Source organism: Mobula birostris, chromosome 7, assembly GCF_030028105.1.
Source record: "Mobula birostris isolate sMobBir1 chromosome 7, sMobBir1.hap1, whole genome shotgun sequence".
In the NCBI taxonomy this organism is placed as follows: Eukaryota; Metazoa; Chordata; class Chondrichthyes; order Myliobatiformes; family Myliobatidae; genus Mobula; species Mobula birostris.
The window spans coordinates 21,877,780-21,902,639 of record NC_092376.1 but is presented as its reverse complement, the minus strand read 5'-3'; the positions used below and the strand labels follow the sequence as shown (position 1 = coordinate 21,902,639).

The following is a 24,860-nucleotide window of genomic DNA, read 5'->3' as shown; positions in this document are numbered from 1 at the left end:
ACTGCTACACTACTGTGCCACTTGTAGCGTCTGCAGCACTGTCACATGCACACAGCATTAGAGACATTATGTTTAGGAGAAAAGTGGAAATTAAACACTTTTTTCAAGATAGCTGAGGTCAATTTTGATCCAGTAGAGTTCAGCATACTATAGAAGCTGGAGTAAAGAGAATTAAAGAGGCATGAGAGTGTTGACCATAATTGATCGGAAAAGAATACTGGTTAAGATGATGACAGAGCAGCAATGTCTGGAATTTCTGGAAGCAACTCAGAAGGCATAGGATGTATACATCCGAAAGAGGAAGAAGTATTCTAATGGCAAGATGACACAACCATGGCTAATGAGGGAAGTCAAAGCCAACATAAAAGCAAAAGAGAGGGCATATACTAGAGCAAAAATTAGTGGGAAGTTAGAGAATTAGGAAGCATTTAAATACTAACAGAAGGCAACTAGCAAAGTCATTAAAAAGGAAAAGATGGAATACAAAATTAAGCTTGTGAATAATATTAAAGTTTCTTCAGATACATGAAGTGTAAAAGAGACGAAAGAATAGATATTGGACCGCTGGAAAACAATGCAGGAGAGGTAGTAATGAGGGACAAGGAAATGGCGGACAAAATGATTAAGTATTTTGCATCAGTCGTTACTGCGGAAGACATTAGCAGTATGTTGGAAGTTACCGGTGTTAGAGGTCGTGAGGTGCATGAAATTACCTTTATTTGGCAGAAGGTTCTTGGGAAACTGAAAAATCTGAAGGTAGGTGTCACCTAGACCAGATAGTATACACCTTAGGGTTCTGAAAGAGGTGGCTGAAGAGATTGTGCAGGCATTATTAAAGATCCTTCAAGAATCTCTAGATTCTGGAATGCTTCTAGAAGACTGGAAAATTGCAAACATCACTCCACTTTTCAAGAAGGGAGAGAAACAGAAGAAAGGTAATTATAGGCCAGTTAGTCTGGCCTCAGTGGTTGGGAAGATGTTGGAGTCAATTCTTAAGGATGAGGTCTCAGAGTACCTGGAGGTACATGACAAAATAGTCTGTATTTAGCATGATTACCACAAGGGAAAATCTTGCCTGGCAAATCTGTTGGAATTCTTTGAAAAAATAACAAGCAGGATAGACAAAGGAGAATTGGTTGATGTTGTGTACTTGGATTTTCAGAATGTCTTTGACAAGGTGCCACACATGAGGCTGCTTAACAAGCTATGAGCCCATGGTATTACAGGAAAGATTCTAACATGCATAAAGCAGTGACTGATTGGTAGGAGGCAAAGGTTGGCCTATCAGAGTTCTCTTTGGGAGATAGTTGACTTGATCAGCATTTCTGATCCGGCTATTGTTCATGATTGCATTTAATTAATAAAAAGAGTGGGAATAAAGGGAGCCTTTTCTGGTTGGCTGCTGGTTACTAATGGTGTTCCACAGGGGTCTGTGTTGGGACCGATTTTTTTAAAACTTTATATGTCAATGATTTGGATCATGGAATTGATGGCTTTATTGCAAAGTTTGCAGACAACACAAAGATAGGTGGAAGGACAGGTAGCTTTCAGGAAGTAGAGAGGCTACAGAAGGACTTAGACAGATAAAGAAAATGGACAAAGAAATGGCAGATGGAATTTAAATTAATTAGGTATCCGTTAGTCTCGTGAGACCATGGATTTCCACCTAGGAAGGTTTCCAGGGCGCAGGCCTGGGCAGGGTTGTATGGAGGACTGGCAGTTGTCCATGCTGCAAGTCCCCCCTCTCCATGCCACCGATGTTGTCCAAGGGAAGGGCATTAGGGCCGATACAGCTTGGCACCGGTGTCGTTGCAGAGCAATGTATGGTTAAGTGCCTTGCTCAAGGACACAACATGTTGCCTCAGCTGAGGCTCGAACTAGCGACCTTCAGATCACTAGACTGACGTCTTAACCACTTGGCCATGCGCCAACACAATGGCAGATGGAATACAGTGTTGGGAAGTGTATGCTCATGCGTTTTGGCAGAAAAAATGAAAGGGTTGACTATTTTCTAAATAAAGATAAAATACAAAAATCAGAGGCACAAAGGGAATTGGGAGTCCTATGCAGGATTCGCTAAAGGTTAAGACTATAAGACATAGAAGCAGAATTAGGCTATTCAGCCCATCTAATCTGTTGCATCATTCCATCATGGCTGATCCTATTTGCAGGTTGAGTCTGCGGTGAGGAAGGCAAGTGCGGTATTAGCATTCATTTCAAGAGGACTAGAATATAAAACCAAGGGTGTAATGTTGAGACTTTATAAAGCACTAGTGAGGCTTCACTTGGAGTATTGTGAGAAGGTTTGGGCCCCTTATCTTCGGAAGGATGTGATAAATCTGGACAGGGCTCAAAGAAGGTTCACGAAAATTATTCCAGGATTGAATGGCTTGTCATATGAAAAGCATTTGATGACTCTAGGCCTGTATTCTCTGGAATTCAGAAGAATGAAGGGTGACCTCATTGAAAACTATCGAATGGTGAAAGGTCGATAGAATACATGTGCAGAGGATGTTTCCTATGGTAAGACAGTCTAAGACCAGAGGTCACTGCCTCATAATAGAGGTATGTCCTTTTAGAATGGAGATGAGGAGGAATTTCTTTAGCCAGAGAGTGGTGAATCTGTGAAATTCATTGTCACAAGCCTTTATGTATATCTAAGGCAGAGGTTGATATTTCTTGATTGGTCAGGGTATGAAGTGATACAGGGAGAAGGCAGGAGATTGGGGCTAAAAGGAAAAATGGATCAACCATGATGAAATGACAGAGCAGTTTCAATGGGCCAAATGTCCTAATTCTGCTCCTATATCTTATGGTCTTATAAAAGCTTTGTATGAAACACAATTCAGTCTGTGGGCTCTCGGTGGTTTAACTGATGCTTGGCATCTGTTACAGACTTCAAAACACAAGAGTGAGCAGATTCCATTCCTTTGTACCAAGCCTCTAATAAGCTCTTACTGAGTCACATCAGTCAACTGTACTCAGTGGCTACTTTATTAGATACACTTGTACACCTACTCGTTAATATAAATATCTAATCAGACAATCATGTGGCAGCAATTCAATACATATAAGCATGCAGACATAGTCAAGTGGCTCAGTTGTTGTTCAGACTGAACATAGAATGGGGAAGAAATGTGATTTAAATGATTTTAACCAAGGAATGATCATTGGTGCCAGATGGGATGGATTAAGTGTCTCAGAATCTCCTGATCTCCTGGGATTTTCACGTACAACAGTCTGTAAAGTTTCCAGAGGATGTTGTGAAAGAATCCAGTGATCAGCAGTCTGGGGATAAAATCACCTTGTTAGTGAGAGAGGTCAGAGCAGAATGGTCAGACTGGTTCAAGCCGGCAGGAAGGCGACAGTAACTCAGACAACAGTGGTGTGCAGAAGAGCATCTCTGAATGCACAACACATTGACCTTTGAAATGAATGGGCTACAGCAGCAGCAGAAGACAATGAACATGCACTCAGTGGCCACTTCATTGTTGGGTACAGGAAGTACCTAATAACATGGCCACTGTGTGTACATATGTAAATGTAGCTTTTAAGACAACTTTTCAGCTTGCTTTCCTCTGGAGGTGATTATCTACTTATAAATTCTCTCAAATTGCCTCCTCTATGTTTTTTTTAATTGTAATACAGCGAGGAATAGGTTGCCAACCAGCAACCCTCAATTTAACTCTAGCCTTATTTCGAGACAGTTTACATTGACTTATAGAATAGAATAGTACAGCACAGTACAGGCCCTTCAGCCCACATTGTTGTGCCGACCCTCAAACCCTGCCTCCCATATAACCCCCCCACCTTAAATTCCTCCATATACCTGTCAACTAACCTTCTAACCAGTACGACCTTGGACTGTGGGAGGAAACAGTAGCAGCCAGAGGAAACACACACGGTCACAGAGAGAAAGTATTAACTCCTTACGGACGGCGGCGTATAATAAACCCGGGTCACTAGTACTGTAAAAGTGTGGTGCTAATGACCACACTATCATGCCACCCTGTCTATATTTTGATATGGTTGCAAACAATAGTCAATTTCAACAACTGCAGAGGGTGTGGGTGATCAATGAGGGTGTGAAGACACTGGTCATACACCAAAATTTAGATCAATTAAGTATTGTGTGCTTCAGGGCTTGAGTTATAACGATGAGTTGGATAAGTTGGGACTATTTTCCCTGCAGGGGACTGAGGGAATGACCTTATAATAGTATATAAAATCCTGAGGATCACAGATAAGGTGAGTAGTCCCATAGTCTTTTTTCTAGGGTAGGGAAACCTAACACTAAAGGGCAAAGTTTTAAGGTGAGAGGGGGAAGATTTAAAGGGAACCTGGGAGATAATTTTTCCATACAGAGAGTGGAGGATATATGGGATGAGCTGTCAGAGGAAGTGGTCGATGTGGGTCCAATCACATTTAAAAGACATTTGGACATGTACATGGCTAGGAAAGGATTTCACCTAAGCAAGGTAAAATGAGAATAGCTCAGGTTGGTAACCTGGCTGGCAAATGTTGGGTCAAAGAGCCTGTATTCATGTTGTACAATTCTAGGGCTCTAATCATCAATACAATCCCATTTATAATCATCAAGACAGTAATAATCGATGTATTTTCAAAATTTCATTCGTACTGTAGGATGTGGACAACACTGGCAATGATTGCATTTATTCTCTGTCCCTCACTACTCCAGAACTGAGCAACTACCACTTACCGTAGGTTAATGGCAAAATGAAAATGGGCATGCAGGAGAGAGAGAGGGAGAAAGAACAGGGGATACAGGAAAATAAGGAGGAACGGGACAAACAGAACTGCTCCCTTTGGAACCACATGGACCTGATGGACTGAATGACCTACTTGTGTATCATTATAAAAATAACTCGAGACAAGTAGACAATAGACATGTCCATTTTTGTTTTCACAGTCGGCAGCAATCAGCATGGGAATTGATAAGTCCATTTATTTCTCTTGGCAGGTGGCAATCAGCACGAGAGGTCATTCGTTGGTGACACTGCACAAGGTTTAAGAAGAGATCGAGCGCTTTTGCCTTTTTTTCTCGGCAAGCAGCTCAACAGGCTTAGGCGAGAACAGGGTTGGGCAAATACGGACCAGTAAACAAGAAAGTCTCTAGTAAGTTTTTTTTTCTGTCAGTACATGTCTAGTTCATTGAAAATGGGTTTGGAGATAGTTTTATGTTCTTTGTGTGAGGTGTGGGACCTCCAGTCTCCTTGGTAACTACATCTGAATGAAATGCATCAAGATCCAGCTCCATGGAGACTGTGTTGAGGAAGTGGAGCTGCAGCTCAGTAACACTTGGCTCACATGGGAAAATGAGAAGGAGATAGTTAGGAGCTACAGAAAGGTTGTGACCTCTAAGTTGCAGGAGGCAGGTGCCCGGGTGATCATCAGGAGAGGGAAAGGAAATGGACAGCCAGTACAGAGCACCCGGGTGGCTGTTCCTTTTGGTAATAAGCATACCATTTTGGATGCTACTGGGGGAACAGGGAAGTCCGAGTGACCTGGTCTCTGGCACTGAGTCTGGCTCTGTGGCTCAGAAGGGTAGGGGAGAGAAAAGCAGTGCAGTCATGATCGGTGATTCCATACTTAGAGAAGTAGACAGCAGATTCTGTGACGTGAAAGAGACACCCAGATGGTATATTGCCTCCTAGGGGCAGGGTCAGGGATGTCTCAGGTCAACTTGGCAGCATTCTAAAGGGGGAGGGTGAAGAGCCAGAAGTTAGTCATAGTCATAGTCATAGTCATAGTCATACTTTATTGATCCCAGGGGGAAATTGGTTTTCGTTACAGTTGCACCATAAATAATAAATAGTCATAGAACCATAAAAAATAGTAATATGTAAATTATGCCAGTAAATTATGAAATAAGTCCAGGACCAGTCTATTGGCACAGGGAGTCTGACCCTCTAAGGGAGGAGTTGTAAAGTTTGATGGCCACAGGCAGGAATGACTTCCTACGATGCTCTGTGCTACATCTTGGAGGAATGAGTCTCTGGCTGAATGTACTCCTGTGCCCACCCAGTACATTATGTAGTGGATGGGAGACATTGACCAAGATGGCATGCAACTTGGATAGCATCCTCTTTTCAGACACCACCGTGAGAGAGTCCAGTTCCATCCCCACAACATCACTGGCCTTACGGATGAGTTTGTTGATTCTGTTGGTGTCTGCTACCCTCAGCCTGCTGCCCCAGCACACAACAGCAAACATGATAGCACTGGCCACCACAGACTCGTAGAACATCCTCAGCATCATCCGGCAGATGTTAAAGGACCTCAGTCTCCTCAGGAAGTAGAGACAGCTCTGACCCTTCTTGTAGACAGCCTCAGTGTTCTTTGACCAGTCCAGTTTATTGTCAATTCGTATCCCCAGGTATCTGTAATCCTCCACCATGTCCACACTGACCCCCTGGATGGAAACAGGGGTCACCGGTACCCTAGCTATCCTCAGGTCTACCACCAGCTCCTTAGTCTTTTTCACATTAAGCTGCAGCTAATTCTGCTCACACCATGTGACAAAGTTGTGGTACATATTGGTACCAATGACATACAGTACCATAGGTAGAAAAGGGGAGAAGGTCTTAATGAGAGAATATAAGGAGTTTGGCAGAAAGCTGAAATGCAGGACCTCCAGCATTGCTGCCTGTGCCATGTGCCAGTGAGGATAAAAACAGGGTGATTTAATAGATGAGTTGGTTGAGGGCGCAGGACTTAAGACTGGGATCATTCTGGGGAAGGTATGACCTGTACAAAAAGGAAGGGTTAAACCCGAACCCAAGGGGGACCAATATCCCTGTTGGCAGGTTTGCTAGAGCTGTTGGGGTAGGTTTCAATTAATTTGGCAGGGGGATGGGAACTGGAGTGAAAGGGTTGAAGATGGGATAGCTGATGTACAACTGGATGCAAAACATAGCAAGACGATGAAGATAGCCAGGCAGGTAATAGGGCAATGAATGAGTTAAAGTGTAACAAGGGGCCAAAATCAAAAAGGACGATGAATACAAAACTGAAGGTTTTATATTTGAATGCACGCGGTATACAGATTAAAGTAAGTGATCTTGCAGTTCAATTAGACATTGGTAAGTATGATGTTATGGCCATCTCTGAGTCGTGGCTGAAAGATCATAGTTGGGAGCTTAACATCCAAGGATGCACTTTGTATTGAAAAGACAGGCAGGTAGGCAGAGGGGTTTGGTGACCCTGTTGGTTAAAAAAAAATGAAATCAAATCCTTAGAAAGAGGTGACATGGGATTTGATGATGTAGAATCCTTGTGGGTAGAGCTGAGAAACTGCAAAAAGACGCTAATGGGTGTAATATACAAGCCTCCAAACAGTAGCCAAGAATTGGGCTACAAATTACAACAGGTGATTAAAACAGCATGTACAAATGGCAATGTTGCGATAATCATGGGGGATTTCGATATGCAGGTAGATTGTGGAAAATCCAGTTGGTTCTGGATCCTAAGAATGGGAGTTTGTATAATAGTTATGAATGCTTTTTAGAGCAGTTTGTGGTTGAGCCCTCCAGAGGATTGGCAATTCTGAATTGGGTGTTATGTAATGACCCAGATATGATTAGGGAGCTTAAGGTAAAGGAACCCTTGGGAGACAATGATCATAATATGATAGAATTCAGCCTGCAATTTATGAAGGAGAAGCTAAAATCAAATGTATCAATATTACAGTGAAGTAAAAGGAATTACAGAGGCATGAGAGAGGAGCTGGCCAAAGTTGATTGGAAGGAGACACTAGCAGGAATGACGGCAGAACAACAATGGCTGGTGTTTCTGGGGGAAATTCAGAAGGCACAGGAAAAATACATCCCAAACATGTAAAAGTATTCTAAAAGGGAGGATGAGGCAACTGTGGCTGACAATGGAAGTCAAACACAGCATAAAAACAAAAGAGAGGGCATACAAAATAGCAAAAATTAGAGGGAAGTTAAAGGATTGGGAAGCTTTTAAAAACCAATAGAGGGCAACTGAAAAAGCCATAAAGAGAAGACAAAATATGAAGGTAAGCTAGCCTATAACATAAAAAAGGAAACAAAAAGTTTTCAGATATGTAAAGAGTAAAAGGGAGATGAGAGTGGATATCAGACTGCTGAAAAATAACTTTGGCGAGGTAGTAATTGGAGACAAAGAAATGGCAGGTAAACTTAAGAAAATTGCATCAGTTTTTTTTTGGAAGACACAAGCACAATACCAGAAAAGTAAAGATGTCATGGGGCAGAAGTGAGGGTCATCACTATTACTAAGGAGGAGGTGCTTGGGAAACTGAAAAGTCTGAAGATGCAGTACATCAGTCACCTGGACCAGATAAACTACACCCCAGCATTCTGAAAGATGTAGCAGAAGAGATTGTAGAGGCATTAGAAATTATCTTTCAAGAATCATAAGATACTGGAACAGCTCCGGACTACTGGAAAATTGCAAATGTCATTCCACTCTTTAAGACGGGAGAGAGGCAGAAGAAGGGAAATTATGGACCAGTTATCATAACTTCAGTGGTTGGAAATACAATGGAATCTATTAGCAAGGATGAGTTTTCAAGGTACTTGGAGACGTGGTAAAATAGGTTCAAGTCAGCATGGTCTTCTAAAGGAGGAATCTTGTCTGACAGATCTTTTGGAATTCTTTGAGGAAATAACATTCAGGATAGATAAAGGAGAGTCAGTGGATGTTGTTTATTTGGATTTTCAGAAGGCCTTTGACAAAATGCTGCTCATGAGGCTGCCTAACAAGATAAGAGGCCGTGGTATTTCAGGATAGGCACAAGATGGGCAGACTGGCAGGAGGCAAAGAGTGGGAAAAAAGGCAGCTGGTTGGCTGGCATTGAATGCCACAGGAGTTGGTGTTAGGACTGCTTCTTTTCACAAAAGCAAGGATGTAATACTGCACTTGGAGTATTTTAAGCAGTTTTGGGCCCCTTATCTAAGAAAGGATGTTCTGGCATTAGAGTCCAGAGGAGGTTCACAAGAATGATCCCAGGAATGAAAGGATTAACATTTAAGGAGCGGCTGGGGCTATATGTTGAAAGATCTGGATAGAGTGGAAGTGGGAGGATGTTTCCTATAGTGAGGGTATCTAGGACCAGAGGGCACAGCCTCTGAACTGAGAGATGCCCTTTTAGAACAGAGATGAGGAAAAATTTCCTTAGCCAGAGGGTAGTGAATCTGGAATTCTTTGCCACAGATGACTGTGCAGGCCAAGCCATTGGGTATATTTAAGACAGAAGTTGATAGGTCTTGATTAGTAAGGGCAACAAAGGTTACAGGAAGAAGGGAGGAAAATGGGTTTGAGAGGGACACTAAATCAGCCCATGGTGGAATGGTGCAGCAGACTTGATGGGCTGAATGGTTTATTTCTGCCCCTAGGTCTTATGCTTTTATAGTCTTAAAATAAAATATGCCCAATAAAAGGAGAATGTTATTTAACACCTTTAGAAATTCTGCTGAAGACGATCTTTTGAAAAAAAATGCTGACCTGATCTGTAGTGAGTTCAACTAATAAGCAGGGACATCTTTGTACAAGAGAAGGATATAATTTACTCGCGACGGATAGTATAAGTATGCATGAAGGAAGGTAATTTATCACAACAATTTCCATTTGTAAAATATCAAAAAACATCAAAGCTGCTTCTTTGCAGGGGTTACCAAACAAGGTTAAGTGGGACCAGGACACTCAAGGAGAAATGTGACAAATGGAGATGTTAGGCAAAGCCCAAAGTCTTTTTTTGAGCAACTTTAAGGAGAGAATGGGAGCAGAAGGCCTCAGCAAGTTTATAAGTTTGACAGCTCAAATCACAGAAAAAAAAGTGGGACAATTAAATTCACAAACACATGGATAACACAGAGGGATATGGGCCAAATGCAGGGAAGTGGGACTAGATGAGGTGGACACTAGGCTGCATGGATGCAATGGGCTAAAGGGTTTGCTTACACATTGTACAACTCTAAGACTGTGATAAGCAAGAGGCAAATATTAGAAAGGCACAGACTTAAGAATTAAAGGGCTAAAGAGGTAAAAGAGTAAAATTATGGATGGATTTCAAAATACTGGCAGAAATCTTGTAATTGAGGAACTGCTTAACTGAGAGTCTGCATAAGCAGAGGGCTGATGTTACAGGAAGTGAATTCGGAAAATGATCACAGGGAAATGGGGTGATACTAAGTTTGCACACCATAGGCTAGCAAATGTTGGTTTGGAAACCGGTGAACTGTCAGGTGAAGAGATTATAGATACAAGCAAGAGAACTTGCAAAGGGGGAAATAAGATTTAGTTATGCACGATTTCTGGTCAGGAATTCAACTATTGATCAGATTTAACAGTGAGGTTTTAAATGACTATGTTGTATTGTCGACAGCTGTCTTGAAGATGTATAAATTTAATAGCCAAGAAATAATTTGTGATGCAAAACAAAACTATTTTGACCTCCCAATAGTACTGAAGTAAGTAATTTACTAGTGACAGTTCAAAGATGTTACCTCGCTACAAAGGAATATATTTGAAGTTTGATCATGCAAGGAAATATTTTGCTACAAATGCATGGTCCAAACATTTCTTTTAAGGTGATTTCTCTGTTGTTAAATATTCTCAGAAACTGTCTTGTTTGAACAGAATCAGAATTTGTTTTATTATATATGTCGTGAAATTTGTTTTTTTGTGGCAGCAATACAGTACAATGCATAAAAATACTATTAATTACAATAATAAATATATTAAAAATTAAATTAATTAATCAGTGCAAATTGAAGATTATATTCATGGTTTGGTCCATTGTCCATTCAGAAATCTGATGCTGGAGGGGACGAAGCAGACATTAAAGATGAATAGTTTGTTGAAGGGGTTTTCTCAAAGTTGACATGGTATGAAAAAAAATAAAACACTGAGATACAATGAGGAAGGTTGGACTCAGAACTTGAATTGACTAATTTTTTTTTGTCCAAATATCCAAGATTTGTCTTACCATGGTTGCTGTGAAAGGAATGTTATCTATCAGAGAACTTGCGAGGGCACTGACCCAAATGACCAGGATTAGAGCAACTGCAAGTCGCTGGTCTTCTGGCACAGACTGGAATAAAGAGAAAAGAAAATACGGGGCATTAGTGTAGAAAAAAATAAGTGATAAATATAAGGCAATCCCAATGGGGAAACTCACAGTAGGTCAGGCACACACAGCCAACATTTCAAGTTAGGGACTCATCATCATAAACCTAGTGAATTTAAGTCTTTGATCAAAAGCATGACCTCTTTTCCCCTGACAGGTGCTGCCTGACCTGTTGAATATTTTCAGCATTTCTAATTATATTTCATATTTCCAGCATCTGTCAAATTTTGCCCAGTCTGATGTTACTGTGTTAAAGGAAAAGTATGGAATCCAAAATTAGATTTAGGCAAAAGAAATAAGAAATGCATTGCATTAAGAAATAATTCTGTACTTGCAGTGCATATATAAGAACACCACTAGCAAATATCCAAAAGTAATCAACATTAATGATCTAAACCGACTATATAGGCAATGAGGTTATACATTCTATTTCTATTCCCCATAATACATTGAGAATTTTAAACAAAACTACAGTCATATTATAGAATGTTTGCATTTCTGGAACACTATTCATATCACAGTTTTCTGTAATACAAACGTTTTCCCCATTGAAACCTATATAAGTGGACATGCATTCCTGTAGGAGGTTTTTAGCTCAAAAGTAGTCCAACGCCAGTAGACAATCTATAGGCAATATAAATTATAGTCTTGTAGGCAGCAGGTTGTTGTTTAAGTGAACTAAAAATGGATTTAATATTGTTTCATAAAGTGTCATTGCACAAGTACCAACAGAAGAGAATGTCTTGACAGTTTTCAAAGCAAATCCCTTAAGTGGTCTCCCACTGTGAACCAGCAACCTACTGTCATTGTTCTTGGCAAACTAGTTCAGTCCTCAGTATACATTGTGCATTTGTTTATTTATTCATTTAAATTCAATAAGACCATTATTTTTTCTCCATATCTCAAAGTTTTTGGTAGTGATTTTTGATTTTGTAAGGGTGAATTTCCATTTTCCCAGCTGCTGTAATGCAAAGATATGCTCCGAAATGCAAATTAATTGAAGCATTTTCCCATTTATTAATCCAATGTCAGTCACTAATTACAATTAATTTCTTATAATCTAACAAATATAGGAAAGTATTCAAAGTCATAGAAAGCTTTAAAAAAAAATTTTTGTTTCTGGTAAGAGGACGGTCAGTAACCAAGGAAGCCAAGTTTAGTGCAATTAAGTGAACTGGCAGTAAATTGACAGAAGAAACAGTGAGATGATATAATGTAGAATGTTCTGTTTGAGAAGGTGCTGAATGCAGGTGTATTAAAGACTTTTGAAAGACAATGAGATGGAGTGGAAAGAAATAAAATTTACAGGACTATTTGGAAAGAGTGGGACTATTTAAAGAACTTTTTCATAGAACTGGTACAAGTCATAAACTCATAACGTCAGTCATATAATATGAAATCAGGCCACTTGGACAACTGGTCTATGCTAACCAAGATACCCATTTGCCCACTGGATCCCTGCACCTGACCAAGCACCTTTTAAATGTTGTTAATGAACCTGCTTCAGCTGCTTCTTCTGGCAGATCATTGCATATACCCACCACCTGAAATCTCTTTTCAATTTTCCTCTCACCTTAATCCTATGCCATTGAGTCCTTGGTTCCCCAGCCGTGGGAAAGAGACTGTATTCACTCTATATGTGCCCTTCATGATTCTATGAGATCATCAAACACCTGTAAAAGTTCACTGTATTCCTCTATAAGATCACCGTACACCTCAGTAAGACCACCATAGAGGACGGATGAGCAAAATGGCCTTCTTCTAAGGTTATACCACACCAGCACTCTGAGTCAGAATGAGGTGGGTTCTGTTCAAGCACCACTCTCCCAAAATACTTTGGCAGCATTGTAAATATTCTTATTCATTTATTTATTTAGAGATACAGCACAGTCACAGGCTCTTCCAGCCCAATGAACCCATGCCGCACAATTTTACCTGCTTGACCGATTAACATACCAACCCACTCAACCCCAGAATGTAAGAGGAAAGCAGACCACCCAAAGGAAACCAACACAGTCACGGGGAGAACGTACAAACTCCTTATGGACAGTGGTGGAACTAAAGCTGGGTTGTTGGCACTGTAATAGTGTTATGCTGACACATTAGCTAAACTACTGTGGCACCCCTCTGTGTGGCGAGGCTGTTACAGATGGCACTTTAAACCTATGTCGTGCTTGCCCTCTCTGGTAAACCCAATAGTTCCACACTACTATTTTGAAGATCTGCTTTTTCTGAAACCACAGCCCATTCTGCATCTTCCTGTGGCAGGTCTTGGCTTGAGCAAATCCTCTCGTGTTAGATAATGCAGTTTGCCAGATGGCATAACATAACAGTAATGGCATGGATCTTACATAAATTAACACCATCGAGATGTGCAATTTCCTTTTGAACCTACTTGTTAACTTCAGGTCAGTTTCACAAGTTTAGTGATCTCTGGCTTCTAGGAACATCAATAGATATGTTCAGAGCAATAATAATTAATACCTTAATGCAGCAATAAAATTGGTTGAGTCACAAACAGTGGGGTGTTGGCAAAGAATTACTTTTAAAGAGCCTGTCAATTTCCTTTTAAGAATGATTTTTCTTTACAGAGTCAAGGCAGATTTAAAGACTGTTACCAACAGTGCACATGGCTGATTGGAGTTAATTGTGGCCAGTTGGGGTCAGGCTAATTAAAATATTTCAGGAGAGCCCCTGGCATTGTTAGTGCCTTTGATTCAGAGCATCTGTTTGGCAAAGGGAAGTGATGAGCTGCATGAGGAATTAACAGCCTGGTTTTAGCCCCACCTGCCTGGCAGTTTAAATCAGACCATCAGTTTAATACTCTGCTATCATATTGCTCAATGTGCTGCCTTCCTGATCTTAGCAGCTGCATTGGGGAGCTAGATAAATGTGTTGAGGAATGGGAATAAGATTTAGATTACATTCTAAAGACTTGGGCATGTAACTACTCAGCTAAGAATTGATGATGTCCCCACGTAGCTTAGCCAAGAGACATCATATCATGAATCCAGCTTATATTCTTCTATCAGAATGACAAATGAAAAATTATAAAGTCACCACGTTGTTGATATTTGTGAGAGCCTACTATGCACAAGTCTCCTGCCATGTCTAATTGCAGTATGTCATATGCCATGTCTAACTACATGTAATGGTGAGGCTTCATAAAGCACTGGTGTGGCTTCACTTGCAGTAATGTGAGCAGTGTTGAGCCCCTTACCTGAGAAAGGATGTGCTGACATTGAAGAGGGTTCAAAGGAGGTTTATGAAAATGATTCTGAGACTGAAAGGCTTGTCGTATGAAGAGTGTTTGACTGGTCTGGGCCTGTACTCACTGGAGTTCAGAAGAATGAGGAGAGATCTCATTGAAACCTATTGAATGTTGAAAGGCCTCAGTAAAGTGGATGTGGAGAGGGTGTTTCTTATGCTGGGGGAGTCTAAGACCAGAGGACGCAACCTCAGAATAGAGGAGTGTCCTTTTTAGAACAAAGATGAGGTGGAACTTCTTTAGCCAGAGAGAGGTGAACCTGTGGAATTCGATGCCACAAGCAGCTGTGAGGGCCAAGTTATTGCGTATATTTAAGGAAGAGGTTCATAGGTACTTGATTGGTCAGGGCACGAAAGGATACGGGGAGAAGGCAGGAGATTGGTGCTGAGAGGGAAAATGGATCAGACATGATGAAATGGTGGAGTAGTCTCAATGAGACAAGCAGCCTAATTCTGCTCCAATATCTTATGGTCCTATGGTCTTAATATAGACTGGTTTTTAACAAGCACTTCAGAGAAGGTGCATCCAATAAATACTTGTGGTGTCTCATCTGAAAATTGTGACGTTCCATGAATACAACAAATAGTAGATTACTTCCAAACATAGGATGTGAAAGAAGACAGACAGCAAGTACACCTTCGACTCTGGTAAAGGGTGCAAATAATCTCAGAATAGGGCAACTATTGCAAAGAGGTAGGAGAACTTTGAATATCAGAGGCCAACCATCAATCAGCCTGTAATTCTTCTCATATCCGCACCAACCCTCTGGCATGGCCAGAGCTACTGACTGCAGCAAATGGATTCTTCCTGTTTCATTCAGTTTAAATGTGATCTAAATAGCACTGTAGCAACTTGAGATCAGTTACACTTTGCATGGATAGCAGCAGAAGCAGCGAGTTCTTTTCTCAGAGCTTCCACTCTAACAGTTAGGAGTTACCTTTATCAGAATGGCAGTCTGTTCTCCAATGTAGTCAATCAATTGCAAGTTGGCCAATGCCTAAAATAGAAATGGTAAATTAAGTGTAAAATCAAGAAAGAGATGGTCAGTGCAAGACAAGGTGGCCTGATTGCTCTCTGCAAAGACAGGGTCAGCAGATAACTATTTGTACTTCTGGTAAATTTGTCATTTTTCAGTTAATGTGACACCACTAGTTACATAGTCTTCCCCTATAGTAGAACTCAGCATGGATTTATCACTTTGCTAGAAGGCCCTGCCTCAAGGTTATAGAACTGCAGCTCTCAGTTTGGTGTTTGAAGCATTTGTCAAGTTTTGGGCATTTACCTTTGAGCTGATATGTTGAGATGTTGAAACAAACTCTTAACACTGACAGAGCAGCTCAGATTTTGGGAAACACTACCTGGATGTGTATGATCAGCTGATCATGACTTAACCAGGTTTAATTAAAACTGAAACACCGTTAATAACATCCTTCCGTCAATTTTACTTCATTTTCTCAATCAATTGTTTTTAATTTTATTTCATTTCTAATGTGACATTTTTAAATTTTTCCCATAACTTACACCCATAAATCTGATCACTTTTACTACTTGTTATTCTCTACATTCATGGTCCGAACTTCAGTTCTAGAAAAGAACCTCTTGAGAACCAAACTGGCCCACAATCAGTCAAAAATTTGTTCACAGTCAATGAGAGTGAAGATTAGTACGGTCACATTAAATATTCAGCCAGATCACCTCGCAACCCTTTTATTGATTCAATCACAAGATATAGATGGCATCCATCAACACTCTATTGTCTAGCTTGTATTATCTAGAGTTAGAAGAATGAAATAACACTTTTTTGAATATTACAGAATTCTTACAGGATGTGACACTGGATGCTGAGAGGATTAACTTAAGTATTGAATAAAAATGCAAAACCGTAGGATCATACTATATAGTAAGCTATTTGTCTCAGTAATTCTGGTCCTTTAATTTTCCACTATCACCTCCCAGTTTCTCACTTCATTTCCCCCTTCCCCCACCCACCTACCGCTCCCCCTCACCTGGTTTCACCTATCACCTGCCAGCTTATACTTCTTCCCCTTCTCCCACCACCTTATTACAGCTTTTTACCCCTTCCTTTCCAGTCCTGATGAAGTCTGAGCCCGAAACGCTGACTGTTTATGCCTCTCTATAGATACTGCCTGACCTCCAGCATTTTCTATGTATTGTCTATGTTCTATCCAGTTAAAGAGCTATTCAATTACATTCACTCCTGGTTGTTGGCCATTTTGATTACAAGATAGAGGAACAGCTCATATTTTAATATAGCTAGTCTGTAATCTAATGGCATGAACAATGAAATCTCCAATTTCAGGTAAACTGCTCCCCCTCTGTTCCCCTCTTCCCCCCACTCTTCCCACTGGGTCCCATAATGTTTCCATCTCCCTTATTTGGTTCAATGCTCCACCTACCTTTCCTATCAGCCCTTCATTCTATCCACCTTTCACCTCCCAGCCTCTGGTGCCATTTCCACCCTTCCCTCCTCCCTGCCACTCACCTTTCTCCACCTGGATTCACCTCTCACTTACCATCTCTTGTTCCACCCCATCCCTTCACCTTTTTACTCTGGTGATTTGCCTTCTATCTTTCAGCCTGGATCAAAGGTCTCGACCAACATTTCCTCTAATTTTTTTTAACAACTGCGCTGACCAACCATTGTTCTGAGCAGGAAATTTTTACACGGCCTGAAAACTGTGCGGCACATTAAATGTTTAAATATTAAGAAAATTCCAGCTGCGCAGCAACAAAGGCTATGTGCGCGGGAGCATTTCAGTTACTGCGTGGCCACACACCTGCACAGATTAGAGAGGACAGTAACCTCGACCTAAAATGTCAAAAGTCTCTCCCTCTCCAGAGATGCTATCTGACCCACTGATTTCCTCCAACACCTATTAAAATTATTGAATTGGGGCATCAATATTATTTTTAATATGCTAATTAAGGATGGGCAATAAATTTTGGCTTCGCCAGAAATAGATCATAAAAATGAAGAAATTAAATAAAACTATATAGTTACTAAGTGCTAACAAGCAGTGAAATTCATATGCAAATATGGCAAGAGAATTAGTCCATTTGAATTAATAATTTGAGTGCTTTAAGTATCTTAGTGCTATAAGGTTTTATGAGAACATAGAGCCTCAATATGGACTGAAAATAAAAACCACAGGTTCATTCCCATCACAGATTAAGTCGTGTACTACCTGTAGATTTGAGAATTTGAGCTAAGGACTTTAAATACAGGAGGTGTGGAATATAAAGATTGTATCAATGTTAGTAACCGTGAAGCTACTAGAGGAAAATGCACAAAACATTAGAGGAACTCAATAGGTTAGGCAGCACCTATGGAGCAAAAAGAACAGTTGATATTTCAGGCAGGGACCCTTCATCAGGACTTGAATGGAAGAGGGCAGAAGCCAGGATAGGAAAGTGGGGGAAGGTGAGTCCAGGTGAGGGGAAGGTAGGTGGATGTTTGGGACAGTTGTGGGGGTTGTGAGAAGCTGGGAGGTGAGGTGGAAGAGGTAAATCTTTTGTGTTCTTTAAACTGATGGGTTGTTTTTACAAAATCTATCAGGTTGACAAATGCCTTTCGGGAAATGAAATTTCTACCCTTCCTCATCTGCCTTGTGTGGAACTCCATTTCTGTGCTACCAAATCAGCCAAGTCTGAAGCAAATCCCACCTGGTTATGCATCACAAGAAACTTGAAAATATGAGATATTATCCCTTGCACAGATAGTAAATATTGACTGTGAATTGCTGAGGACCAACACCAATCCCGGCATTACATTCCAGACTTCCATTCTCAGAATGACCCAATTATTCCCACCTCCTTGCTGCCAGCAGGTTAACCAATTCTCATTTTATTTCAGTATATTATCCTCAAAGCCAATCAACATCCTGCACGGGGTCTAATTGAAAACCTTCAGTAATTTCAAGTTCACCACATCCATACACATTCAAAGCCTCCTTTATTAACTACCTCCTGTACCTAACAAAGTAGCCTCTAAGTGTATGTTCAGGCTTCCTGCTGCTGTAGCTTCAAGGTTTAACATGTTGTGTGTTCAGAGATGCTCTTCTGCACATCACTGTTGTAACACGTGGTTATGTGAGTTATTGCCACCTTCCTGTCAGCTTGCCATTTTCCTTTGACCTCTCTTTTTACCCATAGAACTGCCGCTCACTTTTTTGTTTTTTTGCACCATTCTCTGTAAACTCTAAAGCAGGGGTTCCCGACTTGGTGTCCATAGACCCCCTTGGTTAATGGTAGGGGTCCATGGCATTAAAAAGGTTGGGAACCCCTCCTCTAGACACTACTGTGCATGAAAATCCCAGGAGATCAGCAGTTTCTGAGATACAAAAACCATCGCATATGCAACTAACAATCATTCTCTTTGAGTGATCATCTCACTTAGAGGCGATTACAAGTAGGATAAATAAAGGGGATGTAGTGGATGTAGTACATTTGGATTTTCAAAAGGCCTTTGACAAGGTGCCACACATGAGGCTGCTTACCAAGTTAACAGCCCATGATATGACGGGAAAGTTACTGGCATGGTAAGAGCTGCGGCTGATTGGTAGGAGGCAGCGAGTGGGAATGAAAAAGGATCCTTTTCTGGTTGGCTGCCAGTGACTAGTGGTGTTTTGCAGGGGCTGGTGTTGGGACCGCTTCTTTTTATGCTGTATATCAATGATTTAGATGATAGAATAGATGGCCTTGTTGCCAAGTTTACAGAGGATATGGAGATTGGTAGAGGGGCAGGCAGTGTTGAGGAAAAAGGTAGGCTGCCAAAGGACTTAGACAGATTAGGAGAATGGGTAAGAAAATGGCAAATGAAATACAATGTTGGAAAATGCATGGTCATGCACTTTGGGAGAAGAAATAAACATGCGGACTATTTTCTAAAAGGGGAGAAAATCCAGGAATCTGAGATGTAAAGGGACTTGGGAGTCCTTGTGCAGAACACCCTAAAGGTTATCTTGCAGGTAGAGTCAGTGGTGAGGAAGGCAAATGCAATGTTAACATTCATTTCAAGAGGTCTTGGATACAACAGCAGGGATGCAATGCTGAAGCTTTATGAGGCACTGATGAGGCCTCACCTTGAGTATTGTGAACGGTTTTGGACTCCTCATCTAAGAAAAGATGTGCTGGCATTGGAGAGGGTTCAGAGGAGGTTCACAAGGATAATTCCAGGAATGAAAGTGTTATCGTACAAGGAACATTTGATAGCTCTGGGTCTGTACTCACTGGAATTTAGAAGGATGAGGGGGGATCTTATTGAAGCCTTTTGAACGTAGAAAGGCCTAGACAGAGTAGATGTGGAAAGGATGTTTCCTATGGTGGGGGGACTTTAGAAAAAGAAGGCACAGCCTCAGGATAGAGAGGTGTCCATTTAAAACAGAGACGTGGAGAAATTTTCTTAGCCCGAGGGTGGTGAATTTGTGGAATTTTTTACCACATGTAGCTGTGGAGGCCAGGTTGCTGGGTGTATTTAAGGCAGAGATTGATAGCTTCTTGACTGGACCCAGCATCTAAGGTTACAGGAAGAAGTCCGGGGAGTGGGTTTGAGGAGGGGTAAAAAAGATTGGCCATGATTCAATGGCGGAGCAGACTCGATGGGCCAAATGGGCTAATTCTGCTCCTATGCCTTATGGTCTTATTCCACAATCAAAGTCTCTTAGATCTCATTTCTTCCTCATTCTGATGTTTACAAATGAACCTCTTGACCAGGTCTGCATGCTTTTATGCATTGAGTTGCTGCAATGTGATTGGCTGGTTAGGTATTTGTATTAAAGAGCTGGTGTGCAGATGTACCTAAAAATAATGGCCACTGAGCGTCTATTCTACTGATCACATCCTTAAAGTACTTCAGTACATTTTTCAAACATGATTTTACCTTCATTAATCTATATTGATTCTGCGTATCCAATTGCTTTTATCAAAGTGTTCTGTTATTACATCCTTCATTATGAGTGTAAGTAATGACAGGGGATGAAATGGTATTACTCTCCTCACTGGCAACAAATAGTTTCTCTGACAGATGCCCCCCATAACTGCCATTACTCCTTAAGCCATTTCCTGCACAGACAGGTAAGCATCATCTCTCAACCCAGTGCTTGCAGACATTGTCAATACCTGTTGCATGAACCTGCAAACATAATTATTTCATTTTCCTTATGCACCCCCTGTTCTGGATAAAACAATCCTGAAGGTATCTTCATCCAGATCTGAGTCAATTCTCTATTTCTTTGTGTTGACTTCAGATTCCACATGTGCCAGACCAATTTTTATTCAATTCCATTACTCATGGTTCATTTGAAAATGGTTACTTCTTTCCGTGAATTTTACCATGCCACCTAGCTTAGCAAATGCACCTATTCCAAACTTACTTTTTACAATTTATCATTTACCTGCATTTTACTTCCTCTGTATCTATTGCACTTTATTCTGCGATGTTACTGATCTATATTTACATTGTTCTACCTCGATGCACTGTGTAATCTTTTAATTTTTATAAACAAAGTTCAAAAATTCAAAGTGCAAAGTAAATTTTAAACCAGTACGTATATGTCACCATTTACGACCCTGAGATTCATTTTCTTGCAGGCATTCACAGAAGAACAAAGGAATACTATAGAATGCATGAAAAGCCATGCACAAAGGCTGACAGGCAACCAATGTGCAAAAGTATGCAAGACAAATTTTTCTCTGTACCTTCGTACATGTGACAATAAACCAATAGCAAGTTTCTTGAAGTGAAACAATCACAATGATAAAGTATCTGAGAATTCAATCTTAAGTTTCATATGTTAAGTGCAAAACAATGAAGACCTCTGACTGTTGTAGTTTGCCTTCAAAAGTTCTTTCCATCAACGTCCATCGAACCAAATTTCAGAAGCAGAGACACCCATGGGGTAGGGTGGGGGTAGTATTGATACAACTAGTAAAGTTGTAAAGTTTCATATCCCTACCTCCAAGAGGACCATAACCTTATCATTATTTGGAGGCTTGCATGCCTCAATGACCCAGAGAGGTGTGGTGGCTGGAGTCAGGACTTTACGCTTTGGCTCTTGGCAGGTTCACCCATGCCAAACAGGTCAAAGGGTAGAGGCCAGACTAAACGTGGTCTGTTGGTCCTCCAGGTTCGGGGTTTCAACTCAGGGCTAACAACCCTGACTAGTAAAACAAAACTGTTATGGAAACAGCAACGAAGAATCCTTTTACATCCAAGCATGATTCATTCCTGAGTCTCCACCTGGGATCTGCACGACTGACAGTAGTGAAATCCAAGAGGAAACTACTGACATGATGAAGGAAACCCTGAACACTGCCAGAGATGCTGCCCTAAACACCAGCAGCATATTGGGCAGTAAGTAAGTTCATATCCTCAGTTACCAGGGTTCAGTTCTGACTCTCATTTCCTGGGTTTCTTCTGATACTCTGGTTTCTTCACAATGCTTAAAAATATTTGTGCTCAGAGGTTAACTGGAACTCATTGTGTAGGTAAGTGGTAGAATTTGGGGCAGGGTGATAGTCGTGGAGTCATGAATGGAAATGATATGTTAAAATGGGTTAAGGTAGGATTCATCTAATAATAGCCAGTTGATGGTTTGTACAGTTTCAGTAGGCCGAATGGCAGTATGACACCACAACTTAACAATAGAGCTCTACTGTAAATTAAACAGAGGATAATACCGCAGTCTTATCACTTCCCCTCCTCTTTATACTGGCTACTTCCCTGGTACACTCTCAGTCCTTCTGAGACCATAAAATGATCAGAGATAGAAGCAGAATTAGGCCATTGGGCCCATCGAGTCTACTGCACCATTTAATTCTGGCTGACCCATTTCCCTCTCAGCCCCAATCCTCTGCCTTCTCCCCATATCCCTTCAAACCCTGACTAATCAAGAATCTTATCTTTACACAAAAATGGGGCAAATATTTAGGTTTCCTGGGGGGAGGGAAATAGTGCTGAATGTAGTGGTGAAGCATATTGCTGAATGGCAGCCTTTTCTGTTATTAGAGGTCTAATAGACACACTTGGTTATTACATTGATATTTACTTCTGCCGTGTTTGTTTTTATTTTATGGATAATTTTATGTTTTGTAAGCTATGATTTACACAATTCCAACACTGACTCAAGGGTTCGGGGTTAAAAAATTTTCTAGAAATAAAATTTGGAAAATAAAGAAAGAATCTATCAACCTGTGTCTTAAATATACCCAATAACCTGGCCCCAACAGCTGTCTCTGGCAATGAATTCCACAAATTCACCACCCACTGGCTATTCTGAGGCTGTGTCCTCTGGTCTTATACTCCCCCACCCAAAAGAAACATCCTCCCCACATCCATTCTGTTGAGATCTTTCAACATTCAACATGCAAGGTTTCAATCCAAAATGTTGACCTTTCTCCACCACAGACACCGTTTGACTTGCAGATTGTTTGTTCAAACCACCAGAAGCTGAGCTCCACTTGCAGATTGTTACAACAAGGGGCAAATGTCTTCCTTTTTGCACAGGTCTTATTATGCATTTTGTAATCCATTGAACAGTCGGTTTTGTTCTTGAGTAACGCACCAGACTATCATTGTCCTGAGAGTTAACGTCTACTGGGAAATTGGTTGCTGCAGTTTCTTGCTGATTAAAATTAAACTATAAAAACCATAGGGGCTGAATTAGGCCATTCAGCCCTTCAAGTCTGCTCTGCCATTAAAGCATTGTTGATTATTTCTTGTCAAACCCCTTTCTCCTCTGTTATCTCGATAGCCCTTAACACCCCCACCTTACCAACCAAGAATCTATCAATATCCACCCAAACTACACTCAGTGAATTGTCCTACACTGCTCCCTATGGAAACAAGTTTCACAGATCTGCCATCCCCTGACTGAAGAAATTTCTCCTCACCTCAGTTCTCAAAGGATGTCCCTTTATTCTGTCATCCCCTCAATGCCCTCCCGATCCAGGCCTTTCAGTATTTGGTAGGTTTAGGTGAGATCGGCCCTCAACTCTCTGAACTCCTCTGAGTTTATTGGTGAAGGGAGTTAAGGATTATAAGGAGAGGAAAGATAAAAGATACTACTGTTATTTGTTTCATGTACATCAAAGCATACAGTGAATTGTGTCATTTGTGTCCATGACCAACATAGTCATGGAAGAAGATGTGCTAGGGAGAGCCACAAGTTTTGCCATGCTACAGGTGTCGACATAGCTTGGCCACATCTTAACGACTCTAACCTGTACATCTTTGGAATATGGGAGAAGACCAGAGCATACAGATGAAACCCACAGTCATGGGGGGAGAATGTACAAACCCCTTACAGACAACAGTGGGGATTGAACCCCAATCTTACAGCTGGCACTGTAAAGTGTGACGCTAACTGCTACGTAACTGTGCCACCAGGAGAACCGGGTTCAAAGATTCAAAGTTTATTATTTATAATCAAAGTATATATGCATTGTAAAACCATGACATCCTTTGAATGGGGTTGAAAAAAATTAAGCATGTAATCCTAACTTTAACAATTAATTTAAAAAAAAACAAGCATACATGTACCTCCATCAGGACAAACAGAGCAGCAAAGAATAGAAGTGTTGCCCATTCTATTCTGTGCAGTATTATCTCAAAGTCTTGGATGTCTGCCAGCACCAGCAACCATATGGCACCTAATATTGCAATCCAACCTATTAAAATGCATGTAAAAGGTTAGTATATGAACAATAAATAACACATCAAAAACTAGTAACTCAAACTTAATGAAAGCTATTTCCAGAGTGATATGCAAAAAAGTGCAGGGAGAGCTCAGCAGGTCAGGCAGCATTTATGGAGAGGTATGAGGAGTCAACGTTTCAGGCTGCAACCCTTCATCAGGATGGCCTGAAATGTTGACTCTTTATTCCTCTCCATAAATTCTACCTGACCTGCTGAGTTCCTCCAGTGTTGTGTGTGTATTTTCTGAATTTCCAGCATCTGCAGAATCTCTTGTGTTCAAAACTATTTCTAGGATCTTTATCGGAAGAGATTCCTTACCGCTTTGGTTATCAAACTGTGTGTGATAAATATGAAACAGCAGCTCATTTTGTGCATCTCACTGCGTTGCCAAAAGTTAATGGTCGATGCAAATTAAAACAATTAACAATTTGGGATTTCCAGCTGGTGGGTTGGTGTACAGTAAGAACGACCTGTAGCTTTTTTATATATCAGTATTAATTCCATGTCATAATTATAGCTAAATAGAAGTTGTGTGGGCAGTTGCAAGGTACACAAAAAAGAAAAATGTATTTATGATATACACCATTAGACCATAAGGCATAGGAGCAGAATTAAGCCATTTGACCCATCGAGGCTGCTCTCCCATTCATTTATGGCTGATTTATTTTTCCTTCCAAACCTGCCTCCTCTATGTAACCATTATCACCCGGACTTACCAAGAACCTATCAACCACCACTTTAAA

General features: G+C 40.8%; 1 protein-coding gene across 1 annotated transcript in view; it reads right to left on the bottom strand.

The window, feature by feature from the left end:
- Positions 1–24,860, bottom strand: part of oca2 (oculocutaneous albinism II) — a 503,930-nt gene that overhangs the window by 110,491 nt on the left and 368,579 nt on the right. Inside the window, exons 18-20 of the mRNA XM_072264241.1 lie at positions 23,962–24,089; positions 15,340–15,399; positions 10,994–11,098 (exon numbers count right to left, since the gene is read on the bottom strand). Of these exons, the coding sequence (XP_072120342.1) occupies positions 10,994–11,098; positions 15,340–15,399; positions 23,962–24,089 (293 nt within the window). The remainder of the gene's footprint in view (positions 1–10,993; positions 11,099–15,339; positions 15,400–23,961; positions 24,090–24,860) is intronic.